The 24,586-nt window shown below is 41.3% G+C and overlaps 2 protein-coding genes across 3 annotated transcripts; both read left to right on the forward strand.

Annotated features, from left to right (window-relative positions):
* Positions 1–246: 246 nt before the first annotated feature.
* On the forward strand, positions 247–10,503 carry cab39 (calcium binding protein 39). 2 transcript variants are annotated; one of them, XM_036537147.1, is made up of 9 exons: positions 247–463; positions 4,006–4,162; positions 5,879–6,043; positions 7,364–7,482; positions 7,617–7,785; positions 8,148–8,207; positions 8,492–8,557; positions 8,986–9,129; positions 9,537–10,503. In XM_036537147.1, the coding sequence occupies exons 2-9, from the start codon at positions 4,049–4,051 to the stop codon at positions 9,723–9,725; spliced, it is 1,026 nt and encodes a 341-aa protein (XP_036393040.1). In that variant the 5' UTR covers positions 247–463; positions 4,006–4,048; the 3' UTR covers positions 9,726–10,503. The 2 variants fall into 2 exon arrangements, with proteins under 2 accessions (XP_036393040.1, XP_036393041.1); XM_036537148.1 differs by having other exon boundaries at positions 4,034–4,162.
* Positions 10,504–12,989: 2,486 nt separating this feature from the next.
* On the forward strand, positions 12,990–21,328 carry itm2ca (integral membrane protein 2Ca). Its single transcript, XM_036537521.1, has 6 exons — positions 12,990–13,219; positions 16,395–16,535; positions 17,801–17,989; positions 18,365–18,475; positions 19,544–19,694; positions 20,491–21,328. The coding sequence occupies exons 1-6, from the start codon at positions 13,127–13,129 to the stop codon at positions 20,580–20,582; spliced, it is 777 nt and encodes a 258-aa protein (XP_036393414.1). The 5' UTR covers positions 12,990–13,126; the 3' UTR covers positions 20,583–21,328.
* Positions 21,329–24,586: the final 3,258 nt, after the last annotated feature.

Raw genomic sequence — 24,586 nt, forward strand, 5'->3', positions numbered from 1 at the left:
TGACGACTGTGCTAAGAAAAGAACTGTCAGCTCAACACACACTTAGGACATTGAATGAAGAAAGTGGGTGTATTATTTTACCGCACCAGCATACGCCCACAAAGATCCTGGGAATGAGGAAACGCGTTTCCACACAAGCCCGAACGGTCTCCCCGACACTTCATCTGTGTCGTTGCTATGACCCTGCTCACCACATGGGGCGGTAGAGACTTCCCCGCTCGGTATCAACACAGCGGAAATAGAAAAGGCACTGCACTGAGAATTCGGGCACAGCAGCACTATCAAACCTCGCACACAACTAGGAAATATCGCTAGTTAGCTACAAGCTAACCGCTGAAACATAGGCTCGGAGAGGAGATAAAACGAAAGGCTAAACGGGACAGTTTCCAACCTGGCGGGACTTCTTGGTTGCATTTGCAATTCCACAGTGCCCAGAGATCGGCGAGACGGTCGTGTTTGCAAGGTTTGTTGTGGAGTATTAAATGTTTTCACGGTGCTTCAGCTGCTAGCTAGCCAGTCATACAACGAAGTTTCAGAGGCCTGTTATATGCTGTGTTGGTATCGGAGACAATTCCGAAAACATAATGGCCCTGTAACAATTAGTTAACGTTAGTTAGCTACAACATAATGCTACAATTTATTATTCAGTTAACATGTATTTTTCGTGCAGTTGAGTTTTATCAGTCAGTGATAGCTAGATAGCTAACATTCTCTAGCTGTATAGTCTAGCTATCTAACAGCCATGGTTTCTTTGTGCGGAGGTTTAGCTAGCTATTTAGGCACGGTAGCTCAACGAATACACTTCTCTTGAGGCCCGCTTGATTTAGGCCTGTTACTAGACACCACCACCCACTTGGTTAGGCTTCAGTGCACAATACAGTTTGTTGTAGGTGGACACTGATTGAAATACATCAGCAAGCTTGCTAGCTAGTGCCGATGCGATGCGCCCATACCCAAGGCTATGCCACTCCTGGCCTTTGGATATGGGTGGATCGAAGCTAACTTCGTTCCTGTATTGCGTTAGCTATCAGTTAAATGGCTTGCTTCCTACCCAGCTTGACTAGCTGTCTACCCACGGTTGTTAGTTGATGAGCTAAATTTGCCAGCTAGATAGGTCACCTGGTTAGCTAATGTTAAAATGTACGCGCAAATTTAAGTGGCAAGAAAGGTGTCGTTAAGCTAGACAGCTAAGTTAATTTGTGTTATACAGTTATGTTACGATACCAAGTAGTGGAACCCAAAGGAATAACGCTTGCTAAGTCAAATAAGGTTAGCTACTAGGGTCATGACTTGTCACTTTCCTTTACAAAGTTTTTGTTCCCAGCATAGACAGTTTAGCTAGTTGTTCACTATGATGGCGTTATTGTAGTTGTAGCTAGGTGGAACGTTAGTAGTCTAGATATATGTGTTGCTGCAATCTATTTGGCAAACTATCAAGCTAGCTACTATTTTGAGGGATGCTTTCTGAACTCGGTAACAGCAAAATGATGCTGTGTTTTAACTAGCTAGGAATGTTGGCGAATAACTCCTGAAATGTTATCGATTCTGAACATGACAAACTCGTTAGCTACGACATTATTTTAGCTAACGTCAGCTAAACAGTTAGCAAGCTATCAACTCAGATACCTCATTTGATCATCAGCTAAACCCATGTTCGACACGTTTGTCATAGTTAACATGAGCTAACCAGCCATCTGGGCTATGTTCTGTCACGCTACATAGCAAGATGGCTAGCCTACTTGCATTTCTTTTGCCAGCTGGCTAGCTCGCTCAGTGACATCTGTATGGATTCCTACGTCACCGTAATTGCTTAGGGGGTCACCTGGGCATAGCAGTTTAAACTGCAGCGAAAGGCGGATTTGGCCACCTGGTGAAGTAGTGAAGGTATGGCAAGATTAACAAGACAAGACAAACTCTAAACGGCCGAACGCTCTTCGGGATCAGAGTTCAAGCCGGGGCTGTCCGGATGAGTAGCTATTTAAAAAGGGCAACATATGACACATCACTTATATCTAGTTGCAATCTCAAGCTTCTAAGAACAACAGACCGAGGAGGTTCATGGACAGAAGTCAAGGATCTTATGGGACAGCGCAGTATGTGGGTTCGGAGATAAGACTTCTGAGAATCTGAACAGCTGCTTTGAGGAAAAAAATTCTCTTAAACAGATTTGATTGTACCCAGTGAGTTAATTGCATTAATAAAGCTACATTCGTTTCCTTATCTGGTGCCTTTTGTCCTTGACAAAATTCCTTTTGCATCCCAACAAGCTGAACAGGATATGCAGAGTTTTTTAGTAGATTAAGTTGAAAGTCAGGCTACCTTACAGGTTCTGCCAGGAGTTTGTGTATTCCTCTGTCAAACAGTTGTACTGTAGTCTGCATGCTATAAACGGGAGAGAGGAATTGCAATAGGCCAAGCCACGCAGTGGAGAAACTGTAAGGGAGATTGAGCATGCAAGAATCCAGCAGCTGTGTAGTCAGTGCTCACAGTGTCAGAGTATTCTTTTCCCCTCTTTTGGTTGCTCCTGGGAAGTAAGAAGTGCTGTGGGTTCTAGATCTGAGGGTTGTGGTCTAAAATCCTAGTTTGGACTCTGCTGTTGGACTTGGCCTAAAAATTTAGACCAATGTGCATCCTTGGATAATTTTGTGTTCTAAAGCAAATAATAGAAACTTGTTTTCGTGACTGTTGTAGTTTATGCATAAGATTTAACTGTATGACCACTGTGATGACATTGTAATAGCTGAGGAGGGGCGTCATGCTCAAAAGCAGCGTCTCACTTTCAACTTGAAACGCACAGCCCTCTGGTAAATGGGTCCAGTGCCATAACCACCATGCCTTTCCAAACTGTTCTCTGTATAGAGGAATGTGTAATCCAGTGGGTGGTGAAGGGGGTGGTGCTGTATAACAGTCTGAGCATGATGTAACAAGTTTAACATGACAGATATGGGAGGGCATCGAGTGTGGAGACAGCTCCTTCATAGGGCATACTTCTGGGAATTTCTGTGCACACTGTTTGAGATAATGAAACCAACTAAATGAATGCAGCTCAGATACAGATGAAATGGTACCTGCTGCACTTATATAGTGTATTTAACATAGTTTTGACATTTGCAGTTAGGAAAATGTGGACCCATGTCTTGTTGCTTCATGTAAACACACATAAAGCTGTTTTGGACAGTGGTAACTGACTGGGTTATGTTAATTGTGTTATGTTAAGTGACAGAGGACAGCAGCACAGAATTGTCTTGTTTCTTTTAAATCGAGCTTCCAGTTTTTTTTTATCATTTATTATCTTGCGCTTCTTGTGTATAACAATAATTCCTTAATCATTGGAATCAAGCTGATTTCTGTTTTTCAGGAGTAATTCAGGTTTTACGTTTTCTAGGAAGAAAGAGAGAGATCAAGAAAGCACAAACAATTCGCTGATAGTGTATTTTTCACTTTGGGAGGCTTTAATATGGGCTCTTATCCCATGTACATGACCAGAGGCGATGTGTTCAGAGGAAGAAAGGGAGTTTTAAGTGGCCCCAATTCTGTTTCAGCATTGGAGCTATTCTCTGTGCCCCCCCCCCCCCCCCCCCATGTTTTCATGTCTCCCTTTTGATTTCCCAATTTCATTTTATCTCTCTTTTTTATATTTGTGCATCTTGGCAAATGTGATCGTAAGTCTCTGAAGTCTTAAGACTACACAGATGGACAACGAACATAGATGAGTCATGATGGGTAGTGATTCTTAGGACAGCGACAGTGTCCAGATTGCAACTTGAACATGCTGTATAGACTGTATATCAGTCTGGAGGAACATAAGAGGGTGATGAATGGGGCAATCTGAGGTTGATGAAAAAGGAAATCCTGCACTGAGGGTGTAACAGGAGTGTGTCGTTTTAAAATGTGTGCAGGTTTGTGTGTGTTTATCCCCTGTACTTTTTTGCCTGCTGTCAAATAAAGAAAGCTTTCAAAAGCCTAAAGTGTCTCTCTTTCTCTGTCTCTGTTTCTGTTCCTCAGTTTGAGCTGGTCTCTACTGTGCCTGCAGGTGTAACTCGCAGCCATGCCGTTCCCTTTTGGCAAGTCCCACAAGTCCCCCGCAGACATAGTGAAAAACCTGAAGGACAGCATGTCTGTGTTGGAAAAGCAAGACATCTCTGACAAAAAAGCAGAGAAGGTAAGTGTATCCATTCCCGCCCCCAAACTGGTCCGGCCAGCTTAAACATGGACCCCAAGAGAGACTGAGGGAATGAGATGCAGCATTCCAAAGAATTCCCTCAGGAATGTTAAACGGATACAGCTGAGGTAGAAGTCACCAGTGGCGTTTGAAGTCCATCATTTAACCTCCCCAAATGGGCCCTGCTAGTAATTCATTATCAAGGTTTTGCCTCAGTGGCTTAGTAACACGCAGGTTGTGTAGCAATGCTGAACTAAGTTCTTTCCAGCTCTTGAACTATCCAGTTTACTTATTAGCCAATATGGGTCCTCCTCATTTGGATGTCCTTAAGTTTAGAGCTGCTGGCAGCTTGTGTTGTATTTCAGTTGAATTTGACTAGCTGCTTCTGCAATAACATTCACTGTTAAGTGAATAAAAGGCTCCCTCTCATATAACTGACATTGGACATTATCATCTGTGTTTCTATAATACCTATTTTTGAAGGTGGGACAGGCTGACCTCTCAGACTCTTTCCTTTGAGACTGACACTGAGCAACACTTTAACACTTTAATCTGTTTTCATTGTTAGTTGCTGATAGTTTCATTGCTTTTTTTCTTGCAAGGCCGCTATGTTGTAGAATGAAGTGCAACACTCAACTGTGTGTTGGATACAGACTTAATCTGCTCACAAATCAAATCATCCAATTTCTGTAAGAAGCTCCCGTGGAACCCGTTTCACAGAGATTTAGGAATAAAAATAGTGAAGTTGGAGGAAGAACTAACAGCGGATACCGGTGGTCTTTATTAGATCCTAATTCTTTGTGTGGTGGGCCCACTTAAAGACTTGGCCCCCGTTCAGAGATGTGAATGAGCACAACAGTATGGTGTATTAAAATGTTGCATGACTAAATTGTACCTTGCTAAAATTGCTTGGATGAAACTTTACAGAAAACCCAATTTGGATGAATGGCAGAAAAGACAAGTGTGTATTAAAACTAAATGTGGTGGGGGGCGATGGGCTTGGTTCAGGGTGGGGCTGAGGTGAAGGAGCTGGATGCTGTAGAAATAGGGTTCAGAATCATTAAGATTTAACAGTACTGATAACAGTAGTACTAGACAATACCAATACCCTGATGATCCCTCTATGTTCCAAGCACCAGGGGGTTATTACCTAATGATTTGTTGTAGCACCTTTTTGAAGATATCTTATTTGGTATGAATTTGCAGCTAAGGTAATGGTCATGTCCGCAGCACTAAAAATGTCACCTAGTATTGCTGGTGTCACTCTTTGTATAGCATACGATTTCTGCAGTGTTCATTGAAGTTGTTCAGCCAGCAGTGTATAAGGACAGTACAGTTTGCCATCAATGTTACTTTCATCATAATTCTGTTGGGTTAGCCAAATTCTGACAGACACACAAACAGCAGACAGCTATACCACACAAGAAGTCAAAGTCATTGTAACCAGGTGCTGTAGTTGTTAGAGTGTGATGGCAAGGATGGTTTAGCGGGATTTTCTCAGTAAACAAAATAGCCATGTTTAATAGCTATATTTAATGATGTTTGGACTTCAGAATCAATACAAGGTATTTTAAAAATTGCACTGTTATTTATTGGGGTTGGTTAAGTTATAAAACGATCCAGCAGTTTTTGTGAGACTGCTGAGAAGGGGGCCCCACCCCTTGTATCAAAGCCTTGATGGGGGGGTACAGTGTGATTGTCTCTGTCCCTGTCTAGGCCACAGAGGAGGTGTCCAAAAACCTGGTGGCCATGAAGGAGATCCTGTACGGCACCAACGAGAAGGAGCCGCAAACAGAGGCGGTGGCACAGCTAGCCCAGGAGCTGTACAACAGTGGGCTCCTCAGCACCTTGATAGCAGACCTGCAGCTGATTGACTTTGAGGTGAGAACTTCTCTTCTTTACCACATGGCAGCATGCTCTTGAGTGTGGACGAGTGTATGCCTCGCATTTGCAGGGTCCGAATTAAACACCGACCAACCTGCAAATGCGGATAGATTTTTCCCTTTGGCGGGTTAAAGTTTACTAGTCACTCTAGTGGTTGCTTTGTGGACTAAAAAATGATCACAGCATAATATGTTAGTCAAAAAAAAAAAAAATCAAGATGTCAATATACACAACTGGTCTGGTTCTTATTGGTTTTTAAGTGAATGGCAGAATCCCTCTCGTGTTCATCATGTCCGAACCGTCTGGTTATCCAATCACCAGGTACATACGACAGCATGATGCAAGTTTGTCTATTGTGGGAAGAGTGGGCTTGATTTGACAACTAACTAGCTAGTTTTGGCCCAAGAAGTAGTTACCCTTGCATTTGTCTCATGGCATATTTTGATGGCTGGCGCTACTATCGATTTTAAAAACTAGTGACTGAACAGATGGCAGACAAATAAAGACCATGTTCCAAAGGGCACTTACCATCAGAAAAAAACCCTCTTTGATTTTGAGTGGCTGTGCAAGTTAAGTTTGATTCCAACCTCATTAATTCTTTATGTACTGATAGTAGTAGCAAACATTACTGTGGTTTAGCTGTCAGCTTCAGCTGTAATGTATCTTGCTGGCTGGCTGTTTTAGCTAAAAATATATAATGTTGCAACCATACAGGTGTTTGCCTCGCGGGGTCCAGTTGAAGGCTGGTGGACCGAAAAGCTCATTTCGTTCCCTGAGTGTCATGTGCCAGCTTCTGGTTGTGTATGTAGGTGTGATCGGTGCCAGAGGTGTGGGCGTGATGCGAGAGTGACACCATTTTCATATGGAGGCAATATGTTGTTTGGCATAATGTCTGGATCTGTGAAATGACTGCCACCGTGGCAATATTGCTTGAAAGCGGGGTGATGATGCTGCGCACTGAGTCACTGTTTTGCTGTCCTCCGTTTTATCTCAGTGATTTAAATTTTCACTTGTGTGTCATGCTTCTTCCTATCCGGCTGAACGTCTGTTTCTGATTCCTGCTGTTGATGACACATTTGAAAACCAGCAATCTTAGCTTGACATGGGAGGTCTTTTCAAATGCCAATGCTGTAAAAAAAAAATTACCTGAAATTTGTCTGGTACATCTTGATATGCCGATGTAGTTACCGGAACAGGTAAGTATAGTACTCGAATCCACTACAGTAGAAGTACAGAAAGTAGTAAAACTGATGTGTGGTGTTCTTGCTGTGTGTTGCTGACTTAACTAACACTTCTTCCTTTTTTTGTATGGACCAGGGCAAAAAGGATGTGGCTCAGATATTCAACAATATTCTCAGGAGGCAAATTGGGACGCGGACACCTACGGTAGAATACATCTGTACCCAACAGAATATATTGTTTATGTTATTAAAGGGGTGTGTATGAACTTTGACTGTTTTCTTATCTTTATCTTTTATCTTTTTTATACTATATGTGATCAGTAACTTTTGGTTTCATCAGTGTCATGTTAATATGTAGCCTTTTCCCTCGTGTGTGTTTCCTCTCTCAGGTACGAATCAGCAGAAATAGCTTTGAATTGTGGGATCATGCTGAGAGAATGCATCAGACATGAACCATTGGCCAAAATAATTCTGTGGTCGGAGCAGTTCTACGATTTCTTCAGATATGTTGAGATGTCGACATTTGACATTGCCTCGGATGCATTCGCCACTTTTAAAGTGAGTCTCAAAACCGTCTGCTGGTACACATGGCCTGAAACCCAGGCAGTAAAAAAGCTGGGGTGCGGTGTCACATGGAGCTGTTTTTGGTCATTTCAAAGCATTTTATATAGGTACAGTGATGGGCCATGTCCTTAGACATGTAGTCAACGGTGTCCTTGAGCGATGTATGCAACCTTGTGAGTTCTTCAAACTGACAGATCCACACCAAAATAATGTATCAAATAAAGCCTGGAATGAAAACAATTAGGATAAAAGTTAAAGATCCATATGCTAATGGATTTTATACACTGGAAAAAAATGTCAGGCTTTTTAGATACATTGATTTTTCAGATAAGCGGATGTTGTTCATGCCCCCACAGGATTTGCTCACGAGACACAAGCTTCTCAGCGCAGAGTTTTTGGAGCAGCATTATGACAGAGTAAGTCATAATAACCGTGAAGTGTTTATCCTGCTTGTGTATGTGCTGAAAGACGCATCTTGCTGAGGGGAATACATTATTGTCAAAGCCTGGGTGGCTAGAAGCAGTGCATGCTGGGGAAAAGAGACAATGCGCACTGCCAGTTTCTGTGCAACAATTGTTATGTCACTCAGTGAGCATAAATTGCTGGTTTCCTTCATGTTATTTACAATGAAAACAAACATCTAGGCTCTGGTAATACTTTGACATGCCTGCTTTGTAAGTAACCGTAATTATTTTAACAGTTCTTCAGTGAGTATGAGAAGTTGCTCCATTCAGAAAACTATGTGACTAAAAGGCAATCTCTGAAGGTAAGGGAGTGAACCTTTTACAATGTTGATTTACTGTTGGTGTGTGAGTTGCTTTTACAGTACTATAAATAGGTGTCCCGCTCAGTGTAAGGTTTCCTGAATTTTACCACTGGCAAACAGTGTAGAGCTCCACCTGGAGGACAGAGCGAACTGCTACACAAGAAAAGATTTAATTTTGGTTCAGCAGTGGCTTTAATACACAATACTCTGGGGTTCATTTGTGATCATACCAGATTACTTTTTCTTACTTTTCTAATGTCGTCTTGTTTTTAATAAAGCACTGTAATATTTCTGACTTTACTTTTAGTATTCTCCACTGTGTGTTTATAAGATGTGACTTTGGTGATTGGTGATTTTGGTATATTCTGAGTTAATTAGTATTACCTAGAAAATCGTGTATGATAATCTTCTCCTCTTTAATCCAACAGTTGCTGGGTGAGCTGCTCTTAGACCGACACAATTTCACCATCATGACAAAATACATCAGTAAACCAGAAAATCTCAAGTTAATGATGAACCTTCTACGGGACAAGAGTCGCAATATCCAGTTTGAGGCCTTCCATGTTTTCAAGGTAACAGGGACTTAAGTGGGAATACTGACTAGCAGAAAATGGCATCCATGTAGATGCCCCAGAAATTCTTTCATTTTCCGTTTTTTGAATGTGTGTTTCACAAAAAGGCAGATGGGCCCTTAATCCATGCATGCCTTTCTTCCTGTGCACAGTGTTACATTTTTGAGACTAATGAATCATGCAAATTCATAGCAGTCACCTTAAGGCTACAAAACAGATTGGCTGCATGCAAGTACAGAGAAAATTATTTCCAGTATAGTGTATTATTATGTGTTGTTTTTTCCCCAACATATGATTTACTTGTGCAGTTGGTATTGTATTGAAAAACATTTCAGGGAGGAAATAAAGTAATGGCCCCAGTTATTTTTTGTGGTTTATTTATAACTGTTGTTCTGTTTTGTGTGCAGGTGTTTGTAGCTAATCCAAACAAGACACAGCCCATCTTGGACATATTGCTGAAGAATCAGACAAAACTAATTGAGTTTCTCAGCAAGTTCCAGAACGACAGGACGGAGGACGAACAGTTCAACGATGAAAAGACCTATTTGGTGAAGCAAATCAGGGATTTGAAGAGACCGGCTCCACAGGAGGCCTGACGGTCATGTCCAGAACATCCGAGCAACGTCTGAACAACGGACCCTGCAGCAGCTGCTGTTCCAATATCGAACATTGAAGCACCCTAATCAACACATGAGGAATTATACTGCTAATCTGCTGTTCGGTGGACATTTCTCTTTTCCTGACTTTTATTTTGAGGTTCCTTAAAAAAATAGATGCTGCTTTAATACACATTAGGACATGATGTGATCAATACTCCTCAGCAAAGAAAAGGTCATCCAAACAGAACAATATAAACAAAGATATCTTTAACATTTTCAATGCTATGTAGTAGACTTCATGAAGCACACACGCACACACACACACAGATATACACAGACACTGCTAGATTTTCAGCATTGGATTGGTGTTGACAAGGTACCGGCAAGGTGAACTTGGACTAGTTGCATGCCTTTTTAAATCTGATGAAACCATCCGTATACTTGCGCCTGCTCTGTTCTTCGCCTGAATATTTAGCACATGTGACCTGTGCTCACTTAAATTGCACGCGCATTACAGTAGTAGCTGCAATTCTATGCCTTGATCAAAAAAAAAGAAAAAAAAAACTATTGTGCTTTTAATGTGATTATATGGGAACATGCAACTACAGTGTAAGTTTTACAGAACAAAATGGTATAGCAGAATGCCTAATATGTATGTAAAGAAATCCTGAGTGGGTTTTGGAGGGAGAAGAGTGAACATGTACATACGCCTTTTTTTGCTTTGTAGATTTTTTTTTGTTGTTCCAGATGATATGAATATATATATATAACCTGAAGCGTTTAAAGGTTTTTTTCTTTTGCTCATTGTTATTGAACACATTTGCAAACAGAAAAAAGAGCAGTGAAATTGCATTTCAGTACTGAGATTGTTGCTGGTTTTCTTTGTACATAACTTCACAGCTAGCTCCTATTTCTTTTGAAGATATTAATTTGTACAGCAGAGGAATGTCTTGGTATTAGTCTGTAGCTCTTAACCATTTTTTTCTGCAAATGACTGCGCATATATAACTGAGTATTCCTTGCAGATTGCAAAAAAAGGTGCCGACCTGCTTCGAAAGAGGGCACAGGATTAACAAACATGAGTTTGTGAGGTGCCATCAATCAGAATATCTTAAACTGGAAGCCAGTGAACTGGACTGAACAGGGATGACATGAAACTAGATATAACTATTTAGCTTCACATTTCATAATTTTCACTGTCCCTCTGGTGGGGCAAGGGGGAAAACAAATGAAAGTTTCTCCAGGCATTTAAGTTTTACAGTGGCTGCAACTTGCCTTTTTCACAGCTGGAGGAGCCCATTGCAGGGGATTAAAAATTCCAGTACAATTACTGAGCCAAGTGTGTATAGCGTTGTTCATTGAAATACTTCTTGAGACACCAGTGAATTTCAGTGGGAGCTCAAATTTGTGTATGACTGAGGCTGTCTCAAAGGCACTTATCAGGTAAATCTCAGTGCCAAACAATTTCCAAAAATGTTTTGTGTTCTCAAGTATGCATAAATGCAGTTTGGTTTTCATCTCTGTTTTTATCATGAAAATGGCTCAAGGGGAATCATTTTGGTGTTTAAACAAGGCTACAGTATTTTCATTCTGTGTCATGAGCCATTGATTTGATCTTTGGGATTTGACTGCTGTTTGTGAGGAAATGGACTGAAATGGGGGCCTATGAAAGTGTTGTAACCCACATATGCGGATACCTTAAAAGGGTCGAATGCTGTATATCTCATTTCACAGATGGTGAACATAAATGCAAAATCCCAGTATTTCGTAATAGACATTTAAATGGCATGCTACTTATGACAGCTTAATACAGCATGATATTCTTAAAGACGTTGTACTGGAATTTTTTTGTCAAATACTGTTAAAACACTTGAGAAACAGAACAAATATCAACCATAATTAATTTGTAACTGAAGTCTACTTTATAGTTCCGGCATAAAGTACAACTGTGCTTTTAATGTGTTAAAAAAACCTGGGCCCAACAGTAATGACAAAAAAAGAATAAATTTTGAATAAATTGAAATGGTTGAAATTGTCTTTTCTCTTTTGCTGGTGGGAGTGACTTAACAGTCAAGATGTCTAGTACTACTGGATCCATGTTGTGGTGATGATGTGGGTTCTTTCTCCATTCTGATTGGACGATGGATTGTTTTACACTGATGTGGTGTGAATGATGCTGAAATTAAGGTCCTGAGTGACTTGCCAAGCTTTAGTGCAGTTTCAAATGTGATGGGAATTTCACCTTTTTTCCTATACTGAATCATTTTGTTCAGTTTAGTACAAATATCTGGTTATATATATATATGGTTATATATCTCACTTATTCAGTCACTTCCTCTAGATCCATCATCTAAAGGTTTTAGCCTAAATACACCCCTTCTGCCACACACACTTTGTAAGAAGTATCGTAATGAATGGTGACTGTAAATTAAATTCAGATTAACAGTGTTCAGGTCTGGTTTTCCAACTCTCTCTTTTTACATACATGTAAACCCAAAATCCAAACAGGCATTGTAATACATTCTTGTCTTTGTTGGTTTAGCAAGATATAGTAGGGGGGAGTGCTGGAGAAGTACTCTTCAACAACATAAATTGATCCATTCTTAGTAATACTAGGTCTAGGTAGTTTCTGTGAAAAAAAAAAAAACTATTGAAAACAAAGCAGTATATAGTATAGTATAGTATAGTATGTATTAATTAGTAGTATTCACTGCACAACACACATAAAATTCCCAAACCTTGAATCATGAATACAATCTAATCTAAGGAAAGGCTGTATTTTAGAGTTTGGCTCACAACAACACGGTTGTCTTTACCTAATGTGGTCGAACTGTTAAAATGGAGCTGTAATTGTCATCTAGGCAGTTTGCAGTCCATGCTCGGACCTTTGTTAGCCGCTCAGTAGTGTAAAAAATAAAAAATATCGTACCTGATCTGAGACCATACATAACATCTGATTTCAAGACCTAGTCCCCTCTGATTTGAAAATGGACGTTTTCCAAGCCAAACGGAATAGCGGCCCAAAGAGATGCATATTAAGACGAATGCATCTTAAGTATCTAGAATGATGTCATGAATATTTAATCAATAAGCATATGTTTTGTATATTTGTTTGCTTTGTTTCATTAAATCAGTGTATGTCGTTTGACTGCACCGCGAAAAGCAGCCCCTTACATCTTTACATAAGACTACGAGCCGTCAGTATTTTGACTTTACCGAGGCCAAGCACTGATTCATTTTGAGAGCCTGTCGCTTTAAGAGGGATTAAAAAAATAAAACGCCAAACTTCCGGTTGATCAAAGCAAACGGCAAACATTGTATTGGTATCCACTAAAGTAGCTAATCCGCGCTTGGTACATCAAGGAATACATTTCGATTGGAAGTCCTTGGAGGTAGACATGGTGAAGATCACTTTCCAGCCGGTCGTTGGACAAAAATCCGAGAAGGACAATGATGGAGATAAAACGGAGATTCTCATACCACACCCGCACGTAAGTTTAGCATATTTGTTTATGTTGCATTGAATTGCTTTGTTCTTCATCCCCTCCTCTTCATTAATTCTGCATTGATATGAATGTGTTTCAGTAGCTAAATGTGTCAGAGTACAGTGCGTTTCAAATGTACCTGCTCAACTAACAAAATCACCGCGATGCATAGATTCAAAGAGAGCGCTTTAATTGATGGTTTCATTCGATGTTTAGATTGCTCCTCTCCCCACCACATGTCTAATCAAAGTCTTTGTGACAATGTCGGCTTTTTGCCAAGCAGACATCTAAAGGAAAACAAGGAAATGTAACCCACACGACGAGATTTGCAGTGTTTAACAGTAAATAATCCATGTTAATAGTAATTGCACACTTTTTAACTTAAGAATTTCCAGGCCCCATCAAATCTACAATTTGCCTGTTTAATTTAAAACGCAATCCAATACATTTATTTTTACTATATCATGTCTTGAAATGATTAAAATGGACTTGAAAAGAAGGAAGGATTTTTTCCCCTTTTTTGTTGGTGGTGATGGGGGGGGGGGGGGGGGGGGGTCTAATACGAAGTCGGCAGACAAAATGGCAGATGCTTATGTGCAGGTTTGCGATATAAATCCATATTTTTATATTATCCAGCGCCATTATACTTAAGTATGTATACAAAGCAACGCTGCCTTGCCACTGCAGTAATGGCGATTGTATTGATTTCTATGTGCAATGTACTGGAGGCCCAGTTGGTTTTATACCTAAAATGTCAGACCAGGTGTATTTTTATAAGAGCAAGACGTTGCCGCAGACATGAGTGGAGGTTACTTGTTTCCAGGATGAAACACAGAAATTACTATAACCCACTGTACCTAGCAGCTGCCACTGTCCTATAGCTGGGACTAAAGTTTCAAAATGTCTGCACCTGAAACCGTCAACGGGACGTATGGAGATGTCCGTTTATCGTTAAGGATCATAACATGTTTACATGCACAGGACGAATGACCTTATTTTACATAAATGTGCGTCTGTTGCAATTACGATACATAAAACTCAACGTTAGATGGTTCTGTCCAATAGACAGTGTTCGTGGAAACGAAGACCCCATTATGTCACCCTCTGTCGGTAACCATTTAAATCGTATAACAAACACTTCCTCTCATGGTAGAGATGCGTCTCATCTCAGCAGGGACGTTCAGCTTCGCGAGACGACACTTTAACACGCTTTTGACATCTTTGAAAATAGAGATTAGATGGGGAGAAAGAGAAGGGTGCATCTTTAGATTAAAGAATACATTGTCATAGGTGATGGATTTTTGCCCCTGAATAGCTGTATACTTGGGTGGAAGTGTTCTCGCTTGTTAGCATCTCTTTTAAAAACCTCAATTCTGAAAAATAAGCAACATTATTTTTACTGCCACATTATCAGAGTAGGTTGAGCTGCTGGTCAATATTAAGAGGCCCTTAAATCCGGCCTGCAGTGCACTCTAAGCTCATGGATAATACTGCAGCCGTATTATGTTATTGGGCTGTGACACTGTTGCCACATATATTGCATTGCTGGTGGAAAGACACAATTGCCATGCTGAAATGCTATAATTACCTTTTCATGGTCTTAAAAATGCATTCATTCACATAATAATAATAATAGTCGTTTTCCATGTCCTTCACTCAGATTGCAGTTTTCAGTTGGTGCCAGAATGCACAAGTTTAGTTGATTTTTCATGTGGATTATGAGCGGACAATGCATATATTTTTGTACATTTTAGACAACCACGAGGACACTTATTTCACCGTGGCTGGATTGTAATCAAAAGGCCCTAAATGTGAACGTAGTATTACTGACCCGGTCATCAGGGAATTTGACATTTCATATGCCCTAACGGGTCATGTTAGAAATATGTAACCAAAATGCTGTCCTGTCCTGTCTCTCCACCAGAATGCTGCTGAATAGTAAACCTATAATCAGCAGTCTTCAGTGGTGTTTTTGCAGTTCAGTCTAGAAAAAGACACAAAGTGCAGACTGTTCCTTGGACTAGCTGTTACGTCAGTAAATTCTACAGTTACAGCTATTGATAGTTTTTTTTTTTCTTGGATCATCCTGCTCAAAATAAATCTGTGTTTCCAGTAGGCATTCCTGTCTACCTATGTCTGCTTCATCTGCGAAAGCAATGCAAAAAACCAATTAAGGAAGACGAGGTCAAAGCAGTGTCTCAGTACCGTGCACTCTTAATTGCTGTTTAAGCATTGGGCTCTGTTCCCACTCTGTAACACCTTCCAGTCTCCCTGGTTCAGCCATCACAGATCGAGCAGCGTGTGGCTATAGCAGATGTACTGAGAGACCGGGGGTGGCTCGATATTGCTCACACGTCTCGGAATGACTACATTACGGCTTGGCAGCCTCTTCAGAGACATCTCCCTTTCTTCCAAACCTTTATGAAAAAAACTGATGAAAATTGTAGTGGCACACTGCGTGGTTTTGCGATCCAACAAATATGGTTTTTCCTGTGAGATCACCTGTGACCATTTCTTTTCTTCCTTGCCAATTACAGGTTGAAAAATATCATACATAGCATGAAAAGTTAGCCATGTAGAATATTTGCCACCCTACAGGAGATGATTTGAATTTACAGAATGAGGTTTTACTTGACTGTGCTTGTTAAACGAGTTAGAACTTTGATTCAATGGGGAAAAAATGTTGCAAATGAATACTCTAGTTGACAGATGATGTCCGTTCTTATCTTCATATCCGGTCCTATCACATTAGATGGAATTCATCCCAGACAAAAGCTGCGACTGTCTGGTTTGGATTGGTCTTGCTGTCTGGTTTTCAGAGAGATTGGCACTGGTACATGTACCAGTGATCAGGAGACATCTGATATGTCTTTGGTCCCCAAGTGCAGTTCTGTAATACAGTAGAGAACAACTATGCAGAAATAGGTTGTGTGTCTTGCAGTTTATACTCCATTTTAGACTCACAGTATGCAGTGGTTTGTGTAGTTTTGGCCTGTGACCTATTTATGCCTGCACAACCTGTAGTGGTTCCTGTAGTTTTAGCCTATGACCCATTTATGCACACACAACCCGCAGTGGTTTGTGTAAGTGTAGCTGTGGCTTTGCAACAACACAGTCTCACTGTTTAGCAGGATATGTGTGTGTTCTGTTCCAGTGTGACTTTAGGCTCATGTGTTCACAGGAGGAGGAGCTGGTTCTCCCTCTGCGGTCCAAGAGGTCTCCCGTGAACGGCCTTTGCTGTCTCACCTTTGGTCTGGTGGTCTTCATGTCTGGCCTAGTGCTAGCATCCATCTACGTGTATAGGTACTACTTCATACCTCAGGTAACGTTGTTCTGGTGCTTCTCCTTTTCAGTCTCCCGCCTCTCCCTTTTTGTCAGTGATCTTAGATTCATTTGTGGTGTAAGCATTAAAGGACGGAAAATGGTGCCGTCACTGCATTCACATTTCTCATCTGTAGTTTGTTTTTAAAAAAGCAACTGCCTGAAACCAGAGTACAGATGGGAGTATCGAAAAAAAATACTTGCAGTTGTCAGACAGTCACAGCAATAAGGCTCTGCTAGGTAACTGACGAGAGTACTCTTGCCAGGGCTAATCTAATTACTGCCTCTATATCTTGAGAGAGAAGCTCTACCTCTAGGGAAGTGGACCACTTTTCCTCTAAAGAAGTTTGAGCTCCAGTAAAGGTCTTTATCATTCTGGCAGTGTGTGTTTCGATGAAGTGACATTTGCTCTATCTTGACCGAATGAAGGCCTGAAGGATTTATCTGATAGCCAGAAGCAAAAGGATAGTAAAAACAGGGGCTTCAGAATAGTGGTTACACAGAGGAAAGCTGTAGGCCTTAGATAAAGCTTTCCCTCTATGCAATTGGTATCCAAAAACTGCCTTCTATTAAGCCAGTGGAGACATGTCCTTAATCTATCTGTAGCTTATATTTGATTGGATAATGACACTGGCAATCATGGCAAAATATCTGTAACTTTTAGTGTGGAGCAGCTTTCACAGCAGAGTAAAGCGGTGGTTATGAGGATGGGGTTGTTGAAGTTTATAGAGCAAATGGCTCTGTTTTCCGATGTGCATTGCAGAGCTCACTCTAGGCTAAGTGCCTACATTACTCCATGTTCTCTGGTATGATACTCTGAATAAAGTGCAAAAGTGAGCTTGGTTTAAATCTAGCTGTGCCAGAGTTCAAGTAGAGGCCATATGATGCAAAACCTGGGTTTCTCTTGCATCTACAGAACATTAAGATCCTCTCCCCCCCCGACCTCATTTGCACACATGAACAGCAGTTTTCTTTTGGACCTCAGCAATTGTAATATGATCCCTTGCTGGGCCCCAGGTGCACGCTGAGAGGATAATTAAGGCGGAATATTTAATTGTCTATACCCAGAACTTCAAGGTTACTATGCTGTTATTACTTATATTCAAGGCAAATAACACTTTGCCTCCATTGTTAGTCTACACAAATGCTGCCTAAGACTCACATGAATTAGCAGATTGAAAATGGATGATAATCGCTGCTAAAGCTCGGTCTCCAGTGCTTTGTTGTCGTGCTAGTGAGGTCTGTGTCTTCTGCTGTGTGGAGCAGATTCCCGAGGAGAACCTGTTTCACTGCCGCGTGCTCTATGAGGATTCAGTCTATGCCCCACTGCGTGGGCGGCAGGAGCTGGAGGAGAATGTGGGGATCTACCTGGAGGACAACTATGAGCAGATTAGCGTCCCCGTGCCACACTTTGGTGGAAGCGACCCTGCTGACATCATTCATGACTTCCACAGGGTGAGCTCAGCCTCCACCCCCTCATTATGTGTTTTTTGGAAAGTTAAATTGTTATCAGTGTATCTGCTATGTCTTTTTGACATAGCGTTTCAATGAGGTACGCCGTTGTTATTGCCTGTATTGACACATTTCCTGTTAAGCATGCATGTGTGCATCTGTATATATATGGCATCCCGGTGTAAGGGTTGTACCTTTGCTTCTGCCATCATTTGTGGTGAGTGTCTGTTAAGTAACAAGCTCAGAGCTTGCCAAGAGTTACAGACCACTATAAGTGGTTATCTTCAGTGCTTATTCTTAAGGTACTGGTGTCAGTTAAGTTGCTCATGCCAGGATTTGTTTTGTGCCTGACATTCTCTGGTACTATTCTGCCTCCAGGGTCTGACGGCATACCATGACATTGCACTGGACAAGTGCTATGTCATCGAGCTGAACACTACCATCGTCATGCCCCCACGAAACCTCTGGGAACTGCTGATAAATGTCAAGGTACTGTATCACCGTAAAGTTTCAGCCACCGTTGAATACCATTCAGAGTTGCTTAGATCCTCTGGCTTTTTATTTTACTGTTTGAGAGGAGTTGTGAGGAGGAATCTTCTATGCATGTAAACTGGAGCCCTGTAAATGGGAGCACCACAATAGTTTGTGTAAAGAAAGAGATACTTTCTTAGTATGGACGATGTCTTTGCGAAGTGCGTACCTTACATACATTAGCTCGCAAACCTGTCTCAGATTGAATAGGTGAGTCTCAGCCAATGAGTGATGGATTATGGTGGCACTGCCATGTAACCTGCTACATAGACTGTTGTGCTTTTTGGTTTGCACATTAGTTTCCTCCTTGAAGAATGTATCAGTATTGTGTCTATATGTTTATTGGTCTTTTCACATGTAACATTATGGGGATAGTGGTAAGGAGCAGGGCTCATAACCATAAGGTTAACGGTTTGATTCACCACTATGGCACTGCTGTTATACCAGTCACTACCTAGCTACTTAAAGCCAGTTTACCTCTTAGCCAGCTACTGTACTGCCTAGCTAGCAAACTAATTTTAACTAGTTAGCTAGCTAAGTCGGTACTGTACTAGCTTACTAACAAATTGTATTTTCAGGCTGTTGTCTTTCTTGCAAGTCTGTGTCTGCTTTTAGCAGTGTATCTGTGAACAGATCTGGTGTGAGATTTTGTAAGGGAGTGTGAGAATGTGTGACCGAGGCTGAATGCATGAGAGTAACGTCTGTGTCTGTATCTGTGGCCGTAGTAGCAGACCTGTTGTGAATGTCAGGGTTATGAACATTCTATCCATGTTAGACAAGGGACATTTTTTATATCTCCAAAAATGATGTATGCATTGGCACAAAAAACAAGCGATTCAGTCTCATACTAGCTGACGCTATTGGTCAAGTTTGATAAATGTAGCTGAAAAGCTGTAGAAGGAGTTAAGTACATAAAATCGGATCAAGCCAACTTAAAAATGAAATGGCTCACTGCTAGCGTGGTATGGCCCTTGTTCCTTAATGCCTTCTCAAATTTGAATATCCTTTGTCTCTCCATTTCTGCAGAAGGGGACCTACCTTCCCCAGACCTACCTCATCCAGGAGGAGATGGTGGTGACGGGCCGCGTTCGAAACATGCGACAGCTTGGTGCCTTCATCTACAGACTGTGCAATGGCAAGGACACCTACCGACTGAAGCGCCGGAGCTCCAGGAGACGTGAGTTTGGACCGCTTGTATACTTACGCATCACTCTAGGGAGCTGAGCGGGCCCACTTCACTGTTCTTTGGCTGAAACACTAGAAGACTTTCCAGATCTTTAAAACTTGCAGTGCGTGCACAAATGAGGTAAATTGGTCTAGCTGAATGAAAAGTGAGGTGAGTAAAGGTACTGATGGAAAGCCTGTGAACTCTGTAGCTTGGAGTGAGCCTAGGCCTAAAAGACCACAAAGGATCAACCAAATGGCAGCAAGCAACCAAGGCCTGGCAGGGATCCTCCACTCAGTCATGCATGTAAGAGGTTTGTAATAGACCTCTGGAGGAAATGAGTCCAGTTGATCCAGCAGCTGGACATGATCAGGACAGGTTCCACTAACTTGTGCAGAGCCAGCTTTAGTCCAGGCTACAAAATAACACATTTTGAATCATGAGTATCATGCATGTATTGTTGCAAAATCTGTATAGATACAGATTGTAGTATAGTAACTTAATATTGTGCAATGTAGTAAGCTGATAATGCTGCAAGAATAATTTCCTCCTTGTCTTTCATTGAAAGCCCTGAGTCTCTGTAACTGGATTCCCTGTATTTTGTTCCACAGGACAGAACAAACCATTGGGTTTGTCCTGTCCTACAGAAATCTTTGTGCTGTTCCACAGAAAGCTTTGAACCTTTGGGTTGCGTCGTCATGCTTCCCATACTTGCAACAGCTGTTTTATCTGAGCCAGATCTTGCTGCTTTGAAAAGCTTGAGCCTATATGAAATTGAACTCTTCCACTGTATTTTTTTTTTCCACAGGTATTGATAAACGCGGAGCCCGGAACTGTCACCGCATCCGCCACTTCGAGAACACCTTTGTGGTCGAAACCGTCATCTGCGACGCAGCCTAACCGAAGAGTTCTCCGCTCAACACTAAAGCATCTCCCCAGCCACTGTAGCGCTGTCCCGTGCGTTTAGTTTCAGTTGCACTTTAAGCATGGTATCGTTCGTTCCGTTTTTAAGAGTTGATTTAAACCTACTGTATTTGGTATTTGTCCAAAGTTGAATTTTCCATGTTTGTTACAATAATGTGATTATTATGGCATTGTTAGTTATTCTTGATTGTTTCAATGTTACATGTAGCACAATCATGCTGTTCTATATACTGTGCAGAGGTGAAGTCTTTTCCCAAAATTGAACAACAAAGGATTTAGCTCAGTGTGAGGGGAAAATGAAGGCTGATTCTATCTTTGTTTCCATGTGACTCTTCTCTTTCCTCCCTCTTGAGAAATATGGTGCACTGTTCATCCAGTAATAAACTCTCCTGAGTGCTCTTTGCACATTGTCAGTGTAATGAAACCCTGTTTTTCTCTGCATGCACACCTTCAGTTTGTTGTTACAGTAATAATTTAAAGTTTTTTTTTTTTTCCCCTCTCTCTCTCTCTCTCTTCTGGGATTCTCTTCCTCCTCAGTCATGCTGCTCACATTTCTTTACTGGCTTCTATCCTAAACGCTATCCATGTTTTTTTCCTCGGGTAGGCAGAACCTTGCAGCTTGATTTATGGAATTGCAGACGTTCCATGTGGCATTTTAAATTTGATGCACTTAGCGGTGCTTGGACTTGTAGAGCACTGTGTCAGTTCCAACCAGGAAACAAGTAGCAGAATTTTAAAAACATAAAGGCAACTTTAAAACATCTTTTGGGCATTAACTTTGTGGTGAATCTCCTGTCACACCCCACACTACTATATATGCTGCATATGGCTTTTAATTCTCCCGTGGGCCTTTTGGCTCACTCCCAAACCCCTTTTTAATGCATTTTTATTTATTTTAAATAGTAATTCTCTTTTGTATTTGTATGTGTATGAAATTATAGAATTCATCCCCAGCAGAACTACTGTCTGCCATTGTGGAAATGTGGATCTCTCCTGTGGGCCATGCCTCTGCTGCTCTCTTTCTTCTGCTCTGGCTTCCTGATTTCTTAGCACTTCCTTGCCCATGCTTTGCCTCCCTTCCAGCTGTGCTCCTGTTGCGCACCGGCAGATTGCCCTCCTTTTCTTTGCTCTGCATGTCCATTTCTCCAAGTACCTGCACTGTATGAATATTTTATAAAACCATGAAAAAAGCCTTAGTTCAGAAATTGAACTAAAGTAATTAATTGCTGTTGTAAGGGAACTTAAGTGTCAGTCTGTACCTTCAACTGATCTGTATATTTTGTCTGCTAGTAAAGCCTATATATATGAATAAATTAGTGAATCCATCTCTTGTGCTTTGGTGCGTGTGCTGTTTTTCAGTAACTCTGATTTTTGTCTAGTGTTCATACTGCACATTTAGAGCTAGTTGTAGTTTTGTGCACAGTGTGTTTTTTTTGGAATTTTAAATTGCATGTATTTGCATCGACTGAACATACAGCATATGTATGTGGAATTTAGTCTAGTAGCTGCACAATTAAGCGTTCCTTTTATTCTGAGGAGAGGAGGAGGGGTATTATAGCCCTGCCTGCATTTGGAGTTCAAATGAAATTCTCTGGTACACTTTTGGTTACTTTACAGACCGTATTGTTAGAGCTCAGCTTTTGCATTTTACATTTACATTCACTCATTTGGCTGTTATCCAGAGCAAAAAATAATGCATTAAATTGGGTTAGGCAAGTAGTCATATAGATAATGAATCATTAGTGCCATCCATGAACTGTAGTACCTTTATAGGAAATATTTCCACAAAGGGAAAAAGTGATGTCATGAGGTGCACAACGTTAAACTACTACCGCCAATTTCCTTCCATCAAGCTTGCACTGCCACAAGCTTTAATTGCTACAACTTGTTTATACCATTGAGCTTTTGCTGCTGTAAAAAGCTTATAATGCCACCAGGCTTTTGTTTTCAGTACTTAAACTGCCATCAGTTTTATCCCTAGGCTTTTACCATGATGTTAGATGGGGGAAGGGGTCAGTGTTCACAGAGTGAAAATATACCTTGAATTGGGAGGTTCTGTGTCTGTGCTGGAAAATGGACAGCAGTCCTACTGGCCTGACAGGTATGTGGAGCTCTATATTTATATGTATATGTATATATTCTTGTTACTGGTTAGTAGACAAGAACCAGAGTTTTGAATTTTATTTGAGGAGATGCGGAGTGATGAGGACAGCTTCATGACGTCATTTTAATTTGTTGTAGATCAGTCAAGCTGCTGTGTTCTGAATCAGCTGGAGGGGCCTGATGGCACTTGTTTGGGGGGCAACTAGAAGAGAATTGCTGTAGTTCAGCCTGGAAAGCACAAAAGCCTGGACCAAGAGCTGTGTTGAGTGGATAGTAAGAAACAGGTGGATATAGCTTTTGGCATTGCTGCTATACTATCTGCAAAGGACAGGTTAGTATCCAGCACCACTGCCAGAGTCTTGTCAGTCTGGGATGCTGACACAGTCATGTTATCAAGGGTAAACCATGCAGTAGTGACAGTTTAGATGGCAGGCAAAAGCAACACAGTTTTGAAGAGATTGAGCTCGACATGCTTACTGATCATCCAATTAGATACATTACTGAGGCATACCTTGATGTGTGAGGAAATATGCTTGTCGGTGGGTGTATACCTCTGCACTGCTGTGGTAAGAGAAGCCATGGGAGAAGGTGATCAAACCCAGAGGTTTTGTACACAGGAAGAAGAGGAGACCACGGTGAATCCCTGAGGGATTCCTATGGAAAGGCTGAGTCATACCATATTAACTGGTGGGAATGATGAAAATCGCTAGGTTCCAAAATTGCCCGGCTCGGCCAGGGTTTCCAAGAGGATCTAACGGTCAGCTGTACCAAAAACAGTCAATAGATTGAGGGGGATTAGGACAGAGGACATACAGGCAGCTCTAGCAGAGGTGAATGCCGAGGTTTTAGAGAGAAGAACAGCTTCCGTTAATAACCTACTTTGGTTGACCTCACTGGTTAGGGTCAAGTAGGTCATCTTGAGCCCAGAAGTGTGGTAGCTTTTGGTCAAACAAAGATTAATCCTGCGCCAATTGAATCTCATTGAATCTTTCAACCTCGGCTCCAGTCATTCCCTGCTCCTCACAGGTTGGAAACGCCATTCCTCCCCCAGCCTCTCAACAAAGCGCTCCTGGTCTTAAGACCGGCGCTCTCCATGGGATCTTAAACCATGTTGGCCCCAGATGGCTCACCATATGGCAGCCTCAGAGCCCACAGCCATGGGCTCAGAGCAGAGGGAAGCTCATTTATAATATACCAGCAACAGCAGCCAGAGAAGCAGCTTTCCCTGTGCTGTCCAACTGAGCTCAGCAGTGCTGCTGCACAAACGCACAGGGACATGATGCACCTTTGGGGAACGGGTGCACAAGATATCTTGAGTAAACTATATTAGTTGGCTGGTTTGGTACATAAATGTTTTTTTTTTTATTTGATTTACAATGAATACCTATGGTAGGGATTTAACATTGCTCATTGCTTGCATATGTTACATTGCTGTCAATGAAATACCGAAACTCTAATTTACTTGTCTCCTTTTAACAGTACCTTCTGATGTGACATCTTACTCAACTGATGACCTCAAAGGATGAAGAGGAGGACGAATGAGCTCACTCCACAGCTCTGGAAGACTGGCACTGCCCTTCAGATCTCCAAGAGGACCCACTGCCAGCTCACCTTTAAAATATGACTGCATAACCCTTCTGAACCTGTCATTTCCTTCATCTCAGATCTTTATTTTTCCCCTCAGAAAGCATTTGCAGAGTTTAAGAGTTTGCACAGAGGGAGAAAAACATGGACATTGGGAGTCGTTGGAGTATTAATTGCAATTCATTACATTTATGATGCTTTTAACAGAGTGACGATCTGAGAATCTGCATTATAAATTTTGGCAAAGTATTTTACTGTGATATGTAAATTGTTGGCATATTGCCAACAATTTC

The sequence above is a fragment of the Megalops cyprinoides genome, chromosome 9 (genome assembly GCF_013368585.1).
Source record: "Megalops cyprinoides isolate fMegCyp1 chromosome 9, fMegCyp1.pri, whole genome shotgun sequence".
In the NCBI taxonomy this organism is placed as follows: Eukaryota; Metazoa; Chordata; class Actinopteri; order Elopiformes; family Megalopidae; genus Megalops; species Megalops cyprinoides.

What these genes read in the sequence shown, in the direction of transcription:
- cab39 (XM_036537147.1), top strand. Translation starts at nt 4,049, where the DNA reads ATGCCGTTCCCTTTTGGCAAGTCCCACAAGTCCCCCGCAGACATAGTG. An exon ending in TTGTTTATGTTATTAAAGGG is followed by an intron (nt 7,483 to 7,616) that starts GTGTGTATGAAC and finishes TTCCTCTCTCAG; the next exon opens with GTACGAATCAGCAGAAATAG. An exon ending in TGGAGCAGCATTATGACAGA is followed by an intron (nt 8,208 to 8,491) that starts GTAAGTCATAAT and finishes TTATTTTAACAG; the next exon opens with TTCTTCAGTGAGTATGAGAA.
- itm2ca (XM_036537521.1), top strand. Translation starts at nt 13,127, where the DNA reads ATGGTGAAGATCACTTTCCAGCCGGTCGTTGGACAAAAATCCGAGAAG. An exon ending in AACTGCTGATAAATGTCAAG is followed by an intron (nt 18,476 to 19,543) that starts GTACTGTATCAC and finishes CCATTTCTGCAG; the next exon opens with AAGGGGACCTACCTTCCCCA. An exon ending in GCGCCGGAGCTCCAGGAGAC is followed by an intron (nt 19,695 to 20,490) that starts GTGAGTTTGGAC and finishes TTTTTTCCACAG; the next exon opens with GTATTGATAAACGCGGAGCC.